We start from the raw sequence: 15,922 nt of genomic DNA, 5'->3' as shown, positions 1-15,922 counted from the left end.
TGATTGACACACAGACAGACAAAGCCAGTTCTGGAGTTCACCATTGCTGACAGTGCATGGAGTCAGCAGTTGCTGGTTGTATGACGGACAAGACTACATAACATCCTCCTGCTCGGTGGTGGCCCCCTCACAGCTCAGCGTAGACCCCCACCCCCTGATTCGGGCAGGAGTCTTCGTGACCACCAGCTGGCTCTCAGTCTGTGCTAACGGCGCCATCACCTTCACGGGTCAGGTCCAGCCCTCTCGATCCTGCAGGTTGGTGAATGTGGGATGACGGGTGCGTGTCCTTGGGGGCGGTGGGAGGAATCTCGGGGATCTCTGGGATGGGGGGGGTGGTGGGTGAGGGTTGTGGCGATTGGAGGGAGACGGCGGGGGGCTTATCAGTTTCAGTCAATGGCCTGACCTCCGTGACAGGTTCAGGTGGCACAGCCCGAGAGTGAGACCTGGCAGCGATGCCTTCTGTTGCCAAATAGCACATCCTACCCCACTTAGATTGGAGGACAGCTGAGCTCTGCAACCAGCACGGGTGCCCCTGCTATTGGAGGGGGCATTACTCCCTCTTCATGAAGGGGCATTACATGAAGGGGGCAAACAAGGAGAAGTGGCAGTTCACTCACATCATCCTCTCTCTCTCATTCATTCAATTTCTGTCTCCCTCTGTCTCTCTCCCTCTATCTCTGTGTCTCTGTCTCTCTCTCTGTGTCTCTTTCTCTGTTTCCCTCTCTGTCTCTCTCCCTCTGTCTCTGTCCCTCTCTCCCTCTCTCTCTCTGTGTCTCTTCTCTCTCTCTCTCTCTCTGTGTCTCTGTCTTTCTCCCTCTGTGACTCTCTCTCTCTCTCTGTCCACCCCTTTTACTCACAGCTCCAGACATGAGATGGTTTCTTCTGCTGTGCGCCCTGGTGTTCTATCGCTGCTCACTTGCTGTCCGTATTTGCTCCTTCAACGTCCAGTCCTTTGGAAAGTCCAAAGCAGCCAAGCCAAACATCATGAAAATTATCACTAAGGTATGTGGGAGCGCCGCACTGTGGGAGGGTCAGTGCTGAGGGAGCGCCGCACTGTGGGAGGGTCAGTGCTGAGGGAGCGCCGCACTGTGGGAGGGTCAGTGCTGAGGGAGCGCCGCACTGTGGGAGGGTCAGTGCTGAGGGAGCGCCGCACTGTGGGAGGGTCAGTGCAGAGGGAGCGCCGCACTGTGGGAGGGTCAGTGCAGAGGGAGCGCCGCACTGTGGGAGGGCCAGTGCCGAGGGAGCGCCGCACTGTGGGAGGGTCAGTGCCGAGGGAGCGCCGCACTGTGGGAGGGCCAGTGCCGAGGGAGCGCCGCACTGTGGGAGGGCCAGTGCCGAGGGAGCGCCGCACTGTGGGAGGGTCAGTGCTGAGGGAGCACCGCACTGCGGGAGGGTCAGTGCTGAGGGAGCGCCGCACTGACGGAGGGTCAGTGCCGAGGGAGCGCCGCACTGTGGGGGGGTCGGTGCCGAGGGAGCGCCGCACTGTGGGAGGGTCGGTGCCGAGGGAGCGCCGCACTGTGGGAGGGTCAGTGCTGAGGGAGCACCGCACTGCGGGAGGGTCAGTGCTGAGGGAGTGCCGCACTGACGGAGGGTCAGTGCCGAGGGAGCGCCGCACTGTGGGAGGGTCAGTGCTGAGGGAGCGCCGCACTGTGGGAGGGTCAGTGCTGAGGGAAGAAATGTTTAACTAATTTTTTACATTGTTGCGATGACCACACGTTGCAACATTGGCCGTGCTAAATTCCCCCTCAGTGTAGCCACACAGGCATCAGAGTGAGGCGACTCGGGGATTTTCACAGTAACTGCATTGCAGTGTTAATGTAAGCCTTCTTGCAACACTAATAAGTAAACTTTAGGATCCCGAGGGGGTAAAAGATAATGAAATTATCTTCCTGTTTTTGGGTTGGGGGGTGAAGGGGGGGATTGTTTGGTTGAAGTGAATAGTGTTGATGTGTTAAAGCAGGTCGGTGGGCGAGGGAAGCTGGATAACCGCATTAGGGAGAAAAAAAATGAGGAGGACGGAGATGTAGTTAAGTAGTGGGGGCCAGCACGCAGCAGAGGGGCCAAATGGCCTGCCTCTGGGGCTGCAAGGGTGGGGGCCAGCACAGAGTAGAGGGACAGAATGGCCTGTGTGTGGGACTGTAAGGGTGGGGTGGCAGTACACAGTTGAGGCACAGTATGGTCAGTCTCTGGGGCTGCAGGTGTGGGGGTGGCAATACACAATAGAGGGGCAGAATGGCCTGTCTCTGGGGCTGTGTGTGAGGGGGGCAGTACACAATAGAGGGGCAGAATGGCCTGTCTCGGGCTGTGTGTGAGGGGGGCAGTACACAATAGAGGGGCAGAGTGGTCTGTCTCTAGGACTGTGGGTGGGGGTGTGCAGTATACAATAGAGGGATGTGGTCCCTCGACTGTGTTAGCCTCCTTCCTCGCACAGTCCTTCCCCTCGATGTGCCTGAGGGTTACCCCTTTATGCCCCCCCCCAGCGGCTGCCCTGTGATGTACCCTCCCCCCCACTCTCCTCCTCTCGCGGTGTGGACTAGGGAGCGTTCCCTCCTGTGGCCCTCCCCTCCCTCCCGCACTTGTCTAATCTTCCCTTCCCCCCTAGAAGGGAACCTGCACCGAGGTGGTTGGCCCAGATGCCGCCCTGGTTTGAGGCCTACGCACCCAGGCGGGGTCACCTGACCTATGGACGCCCTCGCTCCCTTTGCCTCCATCTACGGGGTAAATCCCCGGCTTCCACAGACGACCCCCACCCTCAACCCCCTCACGAGAATAATCTCAGCTTCCTGCCTGCGTTGTAGGTTGTGACGCGATGTGACATCTGCTTGCTCATGGAGGTCCGCGATTCGTCTGGGGAAGTGGTTGACAAGTTACTCCGAGCCCTGAACAGGTGAGGGTCATTGCCAGAACCTCTCCCCACCCCCCAGGCTTTGTGTTGAGTGGGTCCTGTGGCTGCTTGCAGGGAATGGCCTGAAGCCCCGGGGCATGGGCATCCAGTCGAGGGAGGCCTGTCTACGAGGGCTAGGCCCGCATGTGCGTGTTAGGTCATGTTTGACCAATCTATTAGAGTTTTTCGAGGAGGTTACCAGGAAAGTGGATGAAGGGAAGGCGGTGGATGTTGTCTACCTGGATTTTAGCAAGGCCTTTGATAATGTCCCTCATGGGTGGAGTTAGGAAGGTTCAGTCGCTAGGTATACTTGGGGAGGTAGTAAATTGGATTAGACACTGGCTCAATGGAAGAAGCCAGAGAGTTGTTGTGGAGGATTGCTTCTCTGAGTGGAGGCCTGTGACGAGGGGTGTGCCGCAGGGATCGGTGTTGGGTCCATTGCTGTCATCTATATCAATGATCTGGATGATAATGTGGTAAATTGGATCAGCAAATTTGCTGATGATACAAAGATTGGAGGTGGAGTGGACAGTGAGGAAGGTTTTCAAAGCTTGTAGAGGGATTTGGACCTCTGGCCATTTGCCATTGGGCTGAAAATTGGCAAATGGAATTTAACGCAGACAAGTGTGAGATAATGCACTTTGGAAGGTCAAGCCAAAGTAGAACGTACAGGGCAAATGGTAGGACTCTGAACAGTGCAGTTGAACAAAGGGATCTGGGAATACAGGTTCAGAATTCCCTAAGAGTGACGTCACAGGTGGATAGGGTCATAAAGAGTGCTTTTGGTACATTGGCCTTTATAAATCGGAGTATCGAGTATAAAAGTTGGAGTGTTATGGTAAGGTTGTATAAGGCATTGGTGAGGCCAAATTTAGTGTATCGTGTAGTTTTGGTCACCTAGTTACAGGAAGGATGTAAATAAGGTTGAAAGAGTGCAGAGAAGGTTCACGAGGATGTTGCCGGGACTTGAGAAGCCGAATTACGGAGAGAGACTGAATAGGTTAGGACTTTATTCCCTGGAGCGTAGAAGAATGAGGGGAGATTTGATAGAGGTGTATAAGATTTTGATGGGTATAGATAGAGTGAATGCAAGCAGGCTTTTTCCACTGAGGCTAGGGGGAGAAAAAAAACCAGAGGGCATGGGTTAAGGGTGAAAGGGGAAAAGTTTAAAGGAAATATTAGCGGGGGCTTCTTCACGCAGAATGGTGGGAGTGTAGAATGAGCTGCCGGATAAATGCGGGGTCACTTTTAACATTTAAGAAAAACTTGGACGGGTTCATGGATGAGAGGGGTGCGGAGGGATATGGTCCAAGTGCAGGTCAGTGGGACTAGACAAAAAATGGTTTGGCACTGACAAGAAGGGCCAAAAGGCCTGTTTCTGAGCTGTAATTTTCTATGGTTCTATGGTTCTCTGTAACCTCCTGCAGCCCCTACAACCCTCCCTATCTCTGTAGCCTCCTCCAGCCCCTACACCCCTCCCTATCTCTGTAACCTCCTCCAGCCCCTACACCCCTCCCTATCTCTGTAACCTCCTCCAGCCCCTACAACCCTCCCTATCTCTGTAACCTCCTCCAGCCCCTACACCCCTCCCTATCTCTGTAACCTCCTCCAGCCCCTACACCCCTCCCTATCTCTGTAACCTCCTCCAGCCCCTACAACCCTCCCTATCTCTGTAACCTCCTCCAGCCCCTACAACCCTCCCTATCTCTGTAACCTCCTCCAGCCCCTACAACCCTCCCTATCTCTGTAACCTCCTCCAGCCCCTACAACCCTCCCTATCTCTGTAACCTCCTCCAGCCCCTACAACCCTCCCTATCTCCGTAACCCCCTCCAGCCCCTACACCCCTCCCTATCTCTGTAACTTCTACAACCCTCTGAGATCTCTGAGCTCCACCAATTCCGGCCTCTCGAGCATCCCCCGATTCCCATCGTTCTGCCATTGGCGGCCGTGTCTTCAGCTGCCTGGAGGGGCCCTGAGCTCAGGAATTCCCTCCCTAAACCTCTCCAGCTCTCTCTGTCTCCTCATTAAAGCCGTCCTCTCTGACCGAGCGTTTTGTTGCCTGTCACTAATCTCTCCTCCTGTGCTCGGGGATGGGAGGGGTTGGGGGGGGGGTTAAAATTCCTTTGATAGTTGAAGCTTGGGAAAGCCCAGTGTTTGTGAGTTGTTCCTTGTTGCTTCGTCTTCATGTCTCACTCTGCCCACCTGGAGTGAGCTTCAGAGTTCCTGCAATGGGGGGGGGGGTGGAATTTGAGGGAGGGGGGATGTTGGGGGAGGGGGTTGTTGGGGGGAGAGGGGGGTGTGGGGGGATGTTGGGGGGGGAGGGGGGTGTGGGGGGATGTTGGGGGGGAGAGGGGGGTGTGTTGGGGGGAGAGGGGGGTGTGGGGGTTAGGGTTAGGGGAGAGGGGGAATGTGGGGGGTGTGTTGGGGGGAATGTGGGGGGTGTGTTGGGGGAGAGGGGGGTGGGGGGGTTAGGGTTAGGGGAGAGGGGGAATGTGGGGGGTGTGTTGGGGGGAGAGGGGGGTGTGGGGGGGTGTGGGGGGTGTGGGGGTTAGGGGAGAGGGGGAATGTGGGGGGGGTGTTGGGGGGAGAGGGGGGTGTGGGGGGATGTTGGGGGGGAGAGGGGGGTGTGTTGGGGGGAGGGGGGGTGTGGGGGGAGAGGGGGGTGTGTTGGGGGGAGGGGGGGTGTGGGGGGAGAGGGGGGTGTGGGGGTTAGGGTTAGGGGAGAGGGGGAATGTGGGGGGTGTGTTGGGGGGAGAGGCGGGTGTGAGATGAGGATGTTGGGGTGTGGGGAGGGTCCCCAAATTCATCAGGGCAGGAGATCCATCAAATCTGAGCCCCACCCTGGGTAATCAGCCAAGTCTAACAGAGCCCCACTCCCCCTTGCTGTTTCTCCAGTTATGAATGGGAACACCCGTACACGTATGTCGCCAGCAAGAGGCTTGGAGAGACCAGCTACAAGGAGCAATACGTCTTCTTATACAGGTAACTCAGCACAGTGCGCGGCACCAGGACTGGACACACTGCAGGGAGCTCTGTAAGACCCAGGAGCAGGAATGGGGCCACTCAGCCCCTTGCGTCTGCTACCCCATTCAGTAAGATGTGACTGTGGCCTCAACTCCACTCTCCTATCTGTTCCACACCCACCATAACCATCCCCCCCACCCCCCCCTTGTCAATCAGAAATCTGTGTAACTCCCCCTTGAATATATTCAATGAGTCACAGCCCCCACTCCTGTCTGGGGGCAGGTGGGGGTGGGGGTGGGGGTGGGGGGGGGGGTGCGGAGGAGTTCCACAGACTGACCACCCTCTGAGAAGAAAATTCTCCTTAACACCGTCCTCAATGGGAGACCCTCTCATTCTCAAACTGTGCCCCCTCCCCCGTTCTAGATACCCCCCCATGAGCAGGGGGGAACATTCTGTGAGAATCCACCCTGTCAAATCCACCCCCCCCCGTCAGAATCTGAGATGTTTCAATAAGATCCCCTCTCATTCTTCTAAACTCCAATGGGTTCAGGTCCCGACCTGCTCAACCTTTTCCCCATAAGACAAACCCTCCCCCCTTCATCCCAGGAATCGGCAATTGTTGAAGGCTTTAGTGTGAACATAAGAACATAAGAAATAGGAGCAGGAGTAGGCCATCTAGCCCTTCGAGCCTGCCCCGCCATTCAATAAGATCATGGCTGATCTGTCGTGGCTCAGTTCCACATTCCCGCCCTCTCCCCATAACCCTTAATCCCCTCACTTATCAAAAACCCATCAACCCGCGTCTTAAAAATATTTAGCGAGGCAGCCTCCACCACTTCAACGGGCAGAGAATTCCAGAGATTCACCACCCTTTGAGTGAAGAAGTTCCTCCTCAACTCCGTTCTAAACCGCCCCCCCCTTTATCTTGAGGCTGTGCCCCCTAGTCCTACTGTCCTTTCTGAGCAGGAAGAGTCTCTGCACCTCTATCCTATCCATCCCATTTTCGGATTGGCGGTTGGTGACTAGTGGAGTGCCCCAGGGGTCGGTGCTGGGGCCTCAGCTTTTTACCATTTATATAGATGATCTGGAGGAGGGAACCGAGTGTAGGGTGTCGAAATTTGCTGATGACACCAAGATTGGGGGAAAGGCAAATTGTGCGGAGGGTGTGGAGAGTCTGCAGAAGGATCTAGATAGGCTGGGCAAATGGGCCAGGAAATGGCAAATGGAATTTAATGTTGGCAAGTGTGAGGTGGTCCACTTTGGTAGGAAGAATGGTAGGAAGGACTATTACTTACGAGGCGAAAAGCTGCAGCAGGCGACGGTGCAGAGGGACCTCGGGGTCCTTGTGCATGAGTCGCAAAAACCCAGCTTGCAGGTGCAGCAGGTGGTCAGGAAGGCGAATGGGATGCTGGCCTTCATAGCGAGGGGGATTGAATATAAAAGTAGGGAGGTCTTGCTGCAGCTGTATAGGGCATTGGTGAGGCCGCAGCTGGAGTACTGTGTGCAGTTTTGGTCGCCGCACTTACGCAAGGATATTTTGGCCTTGGAGGGAGTGCAGAGGAGGTTTACTAGGCTGATACCGGAGTTGAGGGGGTTGAGCTATGAGGAGAGGCTGAATAAACTAGGCTTGTACTCGTTGGAGTTTAGAAGAATGAGGGGAGATCTCATTGAGACGTATAAGATAAACTGCACCTAAGGTACTACCTTGGTCTTTTTACCCATGGAAGGACATACTTGCCCCAGAGTGGCCGCAGTGAGGGTTCATCGGACTGACTGCTGGGATGGGTTGGCCCATGAGGAAACATTCGCCGACAATTTGATACAGTCCCCTGTTTAAATAGTGCGCTGTTTAAATAGACTCTGTAGACTGTTTGCTGCAGTGCGCTGTTTAAATAGACTCTGTAGACTGTTTGCTGCAGTGTGTTGTTTAAATAGATTCTGTAGACTGTTTGCTGCAGTGCGCTGTTTAAATAGACTCTGTAGACTGTTTGCTGCAGTGTGCTGTTTAAATAGACTGTAGACTGTTTGCTGTAGTGTGCTGTTTAAATAGACTGTAGACTGTTTGTGCAGTGTGCTGTTTAAATAGACTCTGTAGACTGTTTGTGCAGTGTGCTGTTTAAATAGATTCTGTAGACTGTTTGCTGCAGTGTGCTGTTTAAATAGACTGTAGACTGTTTGCTGCAGTGTGCTGTTTAAATAAACTGTAGACTGTTTGCTGCAGTGCGCTGTTTAAATAGATTCTGTAGACTGTTTGCTGCAGTGTGCTGTTTAAATAGACTCTGTAGACTGTTTGCTGCAGTGCGCTGTTTAAATAGACTCTGTAGACTGTTTGCTGCAGTGTGCTGTTTAAATAGACTGTAGACTGTTTGCTGCAGTGCGCTGTTTAAATAGACTGTAGACTGTTTGCTGCAGTGTGCTGTTTAAATAGACTCTGTAGACTGTTTGCTGCAGTGCGCTGTTTAAATAGACTGTAGACTGTTTGCTGCAGTGTGCTGTTTAAATAGACTCTGTAGACTGTTTGCTGCAGTGTGCTGTTTAAATAGATTCTGTAGACTGTTTGCTGCAGTGCGCTGTTTAAATAGACTGTAGACTGTTTGCTGCAGTGAGCTGTTTAAATAGACTCTGTAGACTGTTTGCTGCAGTGTGCTGTTTAAATAGACTGTAGACTGTTTGCTGCAGTGTGCTGTTTAAATAGACTCTGTAGACTGTTTGCTGCAGTGTGCTGTTTAAATAGACTGTAGACTGTTTGCTGCAGTGCGCTGTTTAAATAGACTGTAGACTGTTTGCTGTAGTGCGCAGTTTAAATAGATTCTGTACACTGTTTGCTGCAGTGTGCTGTTTAAATAGACTGTAGACTGTTTGCTGCAGTGCGCTGTTTAAATAGACTCTGTAGACTGTTTGCTGCAGTGTGCTGTTTAAATAGACTGTAGACTGTTTGCTGCAGTGCGCTGTTTAAATAGACTGTAGACTGTTTGCTGTAGTGCGCAGTTTAAATAGATTCTGTACACTGTTTGCTGCAGTGTGCTGTTTAAATAGACTGTAGACTGTTTGCTGCAGTGTGCTGTTTAAATAAACTGTAGACTGTTTGCTGCAGTGCGCTGTTTAAATAGATTCTGTAGACTGTTTGCTGCAGTGTGCTGTTTAAATAGACTCTGTAGACTGTTTGCTGCAGTGCGCTGTTTAAATAGACTGTAGACTGTTTGCTGCAGTGTGCTGTTTAAATAGATTCTGTAGACTGTTTGCTGTAGTGCGCAGTTTAAATAGATTCTGTACACTGTTTGCTGCAGTGTGCTGTTTAAATAGACTCTGTAGACTATTTGCTGTAGTGCGCAGTTTAAATAGATTCTATAGACTGTTTGCTGCAGTGTGCTGTTTAAATAGACTCTGTAGACTGTTTGCTGCAGTGTGCTGTTTAAATAGACTCTGTAGACTGTTTGCTGCAGTGTACTGTTTAAATAGACTCTGTAGACTGTTTGTTGCAGTGTACTGTTTAAATAGACTCTGTAGACTGTTTGCTGCAGTGCGCTGTTTAAATAGACTCTGTAGACTGTTTGCTGCAGTGTGCTGTTTAAATAGACTCTGTAGACTGTTTGCTGCAGTGTGCTGTTTAAATAGACTCTGTAGACTGTTTGCTGCAGTGTGCTGTTTAAATAGACTGTAGACTGTTTGTTGCAGTGTGCTGTTTAAATAGATTCTGTAGACTGTTTGCTATAGTGCGCAGTTTAAATAGATTCTGTAGACTGTTTGCTGCAGCGTGCTCTTTAAATAGACTCTGTAGACTATTTGCTGTAGTGCGCAGTTTAAGTAGATTCTGTAGACTGTTTGCTGCAGTGTGCTATTTAAATAGACTCTGTAGACTGTTTGCTGCAGTGCGCTGTTTAAATAGACTCTGTAGACTGTTTGCTGCAGTGCGCTGTTTAAATAGACTCTGTAGACTGTTTGCTGCAGTGTGCTGTTTAAATAGACTCTGTAGACTGTTTGCTGCAGTGTACTGTTTAAATAGACTCTGTAGACTGCTGCAGTGTGCTGTTTAAATAGACTCTGTAGATTGTTTGCTGCAGTGTGCTGTTTAAATAGACTTTGTAAACTGTTTGCTGTAGTGCGCTGTTTAAATAGAGTCTGTAGACTGTTTGCTGCATTGTGCTGTTTAAGTAGACTCTGTAGACTGCTGTAGCGTGCTGTTTGAATAGACTCTGTAGACTGTTTGCTGCAGTGCACTGTTTAAATAGACTCTGTAGACTGTTTGCTGCAGTGTGCTGTTTAAATAGACTCTGCAGACTGATAGTCTGCCATTTAAAAGAACCTTGTTAGCTTGTAGTTTAAACAGACTCTGTTCCTGTGAGCTTTGGCGAGGTGTCTTCTGAGGGCAGATGAAAGGTGACTTTGCTGAACTGTATAAAAATTTCATAGGGTTTGTCACGGGTTGCTGGTGAGAGACTGTTACCCGCCCCAAAGCCCTTCTACTTTAGACTGAGATGCAGATAAATTCCTTCACTCGGAGGATTGTTAATCTTTGGAATTCTCGATCCCTGTGGAAGGGATCCATTTGGGGGGGAGAGGGAGAGATTTTCAGATGCTGAGAGATCCGAGTGATAGGGATGCTGGGTAAGTGTCATCAGGGTAATAGATCAGCCATAATTGCATTTAGGGCATGTGGTGGCGTAATGGTACTGTCACTGGACCAGTAATCCAGAGACCCAGGGTAATTCTCTGGGACCCTGGTTCAAATCCCACCACTGCAGATAGCGAAATTTGAATTCAATTTAAAAAGAAACTGGAATTAAAATTCTAATGACTTTTAAGAGTAAGGCCAGAAAGTCCATCAACTAACTTTATGAAGTTAGCATAGAGCCTAAGATTTACATTTGATTTTGGCATTAAGGTGATTGTGAGGCGTTTCACTCCAGGTGTGATTCCAGTGACCCACTAGGGAGCTTTTACTAAACAAAGTTTATTTAAGATCGCAGTTAAATGAAAAGAATTAGCCTAACTTTTACCAATTACAAAACTTAACACCGTTTTGTCCTAACAGCTAGCTATCCCTGTTGTTCCAAGTTAAACACCATTCCACAAACATGCACACTCTTTTTCAGACTTAGCACAAAAAGCAAGTATGCTCACGTGATGCTGGGCTTTTCAGTTTTTCAACACCTGCTGTGAATTAGTCCTTTGACTGTTGGATCAATTCTCCGAGGCTCCTCAGGCCTAGAACTGTCCACACCTCTGGAGAGACAGAGAGGCACGGCCTTCTTCCACTCAGCTTCTAAGAAAGAAATCTAAAACTGGACTCATCTCTGAAGAATAGAAAGTTCCCAGGCATATCACCTGATCTGTCAGTCATCCCCAAACCAAGCTCCACTTGGCAATCCCCAAAGGACCATTAAAACATGAGGACTCTGCATTAGTTCAGATTAAAATCAACCTGATAATAATTATGCTGCCTCAGCAGCAATAAAGGACACCAGTTATAGACAGCAGGGCACCAATAAAATGCTAGGGCCTGTTTTGAAGCAGAAAAACAAGATTAAAAAACGTTTCTTAAAGACACTGTATCATCAAACAACCATCGATTTTCATTAAAAACCCATCTGGTTCACTAATGCCCCCTTTTTTAGGGGATGGGAAATCTGCTATCCTTAACCTGGTCTGGCCTATATGTCAACCCAGAACCTCCACAGTGACGTGGCTGACTCTTAACTGCCCCTCGGAAATGAACAAGCAAAACATTTAGTTGAGGGGGGCAATTTGGGATGGACCACGAAAGCTGGCCTCACCCAGCAATATGAGAGAATGAAACAAAAAGAATGGCAGAGCGATGTTGAGGGAGCAAATGGCCTCCTCTTGCTGCTACTTTGACAGGTCTAGAGGAATCTAAGGAGTGTTGTGGGAGGGAAATCGTTGCCCTAGATACATTGAAAGTTTTGAAAGGAGGACGTGGCAAACACAAGTTGTTTTCTCTCTCCATCAGGGCACACATGGTGAAGATTACAGACAGTTACCAGCACAAAGACAAGAGAGGAGGCCAACAAACCTTTGCCCGAAATCCGCTAATTGTCCGCTTTTCCTCACCCAGAACAGGTAAGGAAACAGAAGGCACTCAAACCAACACTAGTCAATTGTTTTGAGAGCTTGGCAAAGGGAAAAGGACAGAGGGAGTCGCAACTGTACAGGGAATGGCACGGAGTCGAATGGCCATGGAAACTGGGGAATGACCCCAAAGCAGAAGGAAGCCATTCAGCCCGTCACTTCTGTGCTAGCCCCCACAAGTGTGGCTCACCTTCTCTTCTCCTGGGTGAACAGTCCCAGTTTCTCCCAATCTGTCTGAAGAGCTGAGGTCCCCCACGACCCCCGAATCATTCTCGTCAATTTCCCTGTGCCCTCTCCACTCCGGCTCTCACTGGAATTGGACTGACAACTGGGGCAACACCAGTGTTTTATAAATGTTTAGCTGGCCTTTCTGCTCAATGCCTCAAGTTTAAATAGACTCTGTAGACTGTTTGCTGCAGTGCGCTGTTTAAATAGATTCTGTAGACTGTTTGCTGCAGTGTGCTGTTTAAATAGACTCTGTAGACTGTTTGCTGCAGTGTACTGTTTAAATAGACTCTGTACATATGTTTTGTGATTTCCATTGAGTCCCAGTTCACCCACCTCCTCCTTGTCCTTCCAGCTATAAAAGATTTTGTGCTGATCCCACTGCACACGGCTCCGGGAGAAGCAGTGAATGAGATTGACCAGCTGTACAATGTGTTCCTGGATGTCAGAGCTAAATGGGACATTGAGGTAAGGGTGGCGGGAGAGGAGAGAGAGGAAGGCAGACAGATACAGGGGGATCTCCCATCCCAATGATGGGAGGGGTACCGAGTCCCCAAGCCGGGCAGTGAGCCCTCATTCTGTTGGGCCTGTAAGCAACTTGATTCTGTCTCCAAACTTTCCACAGGACATCATGATCCTGGGAGACCTGAACGCCGCCTGCAAGTACGTGTCAGCGAAGGACTGGGAAACTATCCGGCTGCGCACAATGCCAGGTTTCCACTGGCTGATCGGAGACAACGAAGACACAACAGCCAAGGCAAGCACAGACTGTGCATACGACAGGTAACCAAATATTAGAGCGAGTAACAGCCGACAGAACCATCATCAGTACCACTTTCAACAAGCATTATGTGGACAGCTGCAGTGCGCTGTTTAAATAGATTCTATAGACTGTTTGCTGCAGTGTGCTGTTTAAATAGACTCTGTAGACTGTTTGTTGCAGTGTGCTGTTTAAATAGATTCTGTAGACTGTTTGCTGCAGTGTGCTGTTTAAATAGACTGTAGACTGTTTGCTGCAGTGTGCTGTTTAAATAGACTCTGTAGACTGTTTGCTGCAGTGTGCTGTTTAAATAGACTCTGTAGACTGTTTGCTGCAGTGTGCTGTTTAAATAGACTCTGTAGACTGTTTGCTGAGTGTGCTGTTTAAACAGACTCTGTGGACTGTTTGCTGTAGTGTGCTGTTTAAACAGACTCTGTGGACTGTTTACTGTAGTGCAGTATGAGTCCAGTAGAAATACAATGTAGGAACTGCCCATGCTGATGTTTATGGTCCATTTCCCCCCACCCCCACATCTTACCTCATCTAAATCAACCCTCAAAACCCTCCACTGCCTATGTTGGGTTTTGTGCCTCGGGGACATGTAGAGATGACACTCCAGCTTCTCTAAACAGGAATCTTCTTCAGAGAAGCTTTTTAAACATCTGCCTGACATCTGCACTCCAGGCCTGACTATCAGCACACAGAACAGTGAACAGTCCACACAATCAAACACAGAAGAATTTGGCCAATACTCCCTCAGCAGCTTTTCCAGTTTCCCCTGGGATTTCTGGGGGAGGGGGTCTTAAAGGCACAGCATTGTCACAATTGTCAGAGATTTAACATTCCTGTGTTTGTCCTGGTGAGTGCAAAGTGATAAGAATCGACAACATGTCGCTTTCGAGGCAATTCTTGACCAAGCGTAGAATGATCCTGAGAAATGAAATTGGGGATATGCTAAAGTTGGGTGTTGCGACAAATGTGATTAGATAACTTGATTCAACCTCTCTCACTGCTGAATTTTGTGTTCAAGTTCACGGTGAAAGTATCCTTTCTGGTTGTATCACAGCTTGGTATGGGCTCCTGCTCTGCCTGAGACCTCAATAAACTACAAAGGGTTGTGAATGTAGCCCAGTCCAAACCAGACTCCCATCCATTGACTCTGTCTACACTTCCCGCTGCCTCGGCAAAGCAGCCAGCATAATCAAGGACCCCGGATGTTCTCTCTTCCACCTTCTTCCATTGGGGAAAAGATATAAAAGTCTGAGGTCACGTACCAACCGACTCAAGAACAGCTTCTTCCCTGCTGCTGTCAGACTCTTGAATGGACCTACCTCACATTAAGTTGATCTTTCTCTACACCCTAACTATGACTGTAACACTATATTCTGCACTCTCTCCTTTCCTTCTCTATGAATGGTATGCTTTGACTGCATAGCGCGCAAGAAACAATACTTTTCACTGTATCCCGATACGTGTGACATTAATAAATCAAATCAAAACCTTCTTATCCTCTTGCCCGCAGGATAATTGTGCACGGGCAGAAGTTTTCCAAAGCTCTCGTGCCCGGATCTGCTAAGGTCTTCAACATCCAGGAGGAGTTCAAACTCACAGAGGATGAGGTGAGCATGAGGAATATTTCCGACGAGCCACACTCGGACTTACGGACAGTGCTCCACCCCTCCTTCCCCCCCTCCCGGAATTAACCTCCATCTCTCTTTCTTTAACATCCTTTGTGTTCTTCTTTCCAATCTCCACAGGCTTTGCAGGTGAGCGACCATTATCCAGTCGAGGTGCAACTCAAACTGGAGAGGGCCTACCACAGTGAACTGTGACCTCTGCCCTGTTTGGGACTGCACACAGCGAACTCTGACCTTCGTCAGCGCAACTGCAGTAAAGAGCTTGTGACCGGGGTCAAAATATCTCCCTTCCTCGCCTGAGAGATTTTCTTGAGGGCTGTGTTTTTTTTAATTTTTACTTTTGGGGTCTACTTTACGGTCTTTTGGGGGCTCCTTAATTTCTCACTAACTGCTGAATTAACTGATGCAGTCGCGCAGTGACATTACATTCTGTACTCACAATAACGTGAAGCTTAGTTAGGTTTGCAGCGAAGCAGGTATTATTCAATGTCTGAGATACAGTGGGTTTGCATTGCTGCCTCGGGGACCCAGGTTCGATTCCTGCCTTGGGTCACTGTCTGTGTGGAGTTTGCTGTTCTCCCCGTGTCTGCGTGGGTTTCCTCCAACAGTCTAAATGTGTGGGGTACGGAGAAAGGGCAGGGAGTGGGAACGATGGTCCTTGGTCAGTCAGTGCGGAGTCAATGGGTCAAATGGCCTCTGCAGGGATTTAACCTTGTGTTAAACCTAAAGCCACAATAGGACACGGGAACACTGATTCCCTTTTCAAATTCATTTCCTACTGCCCTTGCCCTACTGGACAGTAGAGGTTTGGGTGGGTTAGGAAGGTGTCTTCGATGGAGCATCAGTGAGGTTCTGCATTGCAATTTTCATTAGAACTTTTCTTGGGACCTTCTTCTTAGGACATCTGAACAATATCAGGGGTTGTGGGTTAAACACAACAAACAAACAAGATGTGGCTTGCACATGTCAAACTAAAAACAAGATTTTCTTTCCTGTACAGAGCAGAAACTAAAACTTAAAACACCAGCCTGTGCAACACCCCAATGACATCGCCATCAAATCACGTGACTAGCTCTGAAAGCAATCTTGCAACCACTTAAATATATAACCCCTAAGGCACCTCGAAAGTGTCATATAGTCAATTAAATATGTTGGAAGTGTAAGCCCTTCTTGTAATGAGGTAAGTGAGAAGTTAATTTTGGAGAGTCTAGGACAAGGGAGCAGAATTTAAAATTCAAACCAGGTCACTCAAGATCGAAATTAGGATCCACTTCACAGAGCTTTCTGCTGGAACTAGCAATCGATGATTTAAGTTCAACAGTGAGAGGGAGCTGTGGGATAGTGGTTTGCGTGTGTCGAGTCTG

The 15,922-nt window shown here is 49.6% G+C and overlaps 1 protein-coding gene across 1 annotated transcript; it reads left to right on the top strand.

The window, feature by feature from the left end:
• Positions 1–867: 867 nt before the first annotated feature.
• LOC145353028 (deoxyribonuclease gamma-like) lies at positions 868–14,753 on the top strand. The gene is made up of 8 exons (XM_080203336.1): positions 868–1,002; positions 2,799–2,887; positions 5,781–5,867; positions 11,818–11,927; positions 12,517–12,629; positions 12,787–12,944; positions 14,444–14,540; positions 14,679–14,753. Exons 1-8 carry the CDS (start codon positions 868–870, stop codon positions 14,751–14,753), a joined length of 864 nt encoding a protein of 287 aa, XP_080059462.1.
• The last annotated feature ends 1,169 nt before the right edge of the window (positions 14,754–15,922 follow it).

Source organism: Carcharhinus amblyrhynchos, chromosome 15, assembly GCF_965287045.1.
Source record: "Carcharhinus amblyrhynchos chromosome 15, sCarAmb.v2.hapA, whole genome shotgun sequence".
Lineage (NCBI taxonomy): Eukaryota > Metazoa > Chordata > Chondrichthyes > Carcharhiniformes > Carcharhinidae > Carcharhinus > Carcharhinus amblyrhynchos.
Note: the sequence above shows the minus strand (reverse complement) of the source record. Positions and strands in the feature narration are given on the sequence as shown.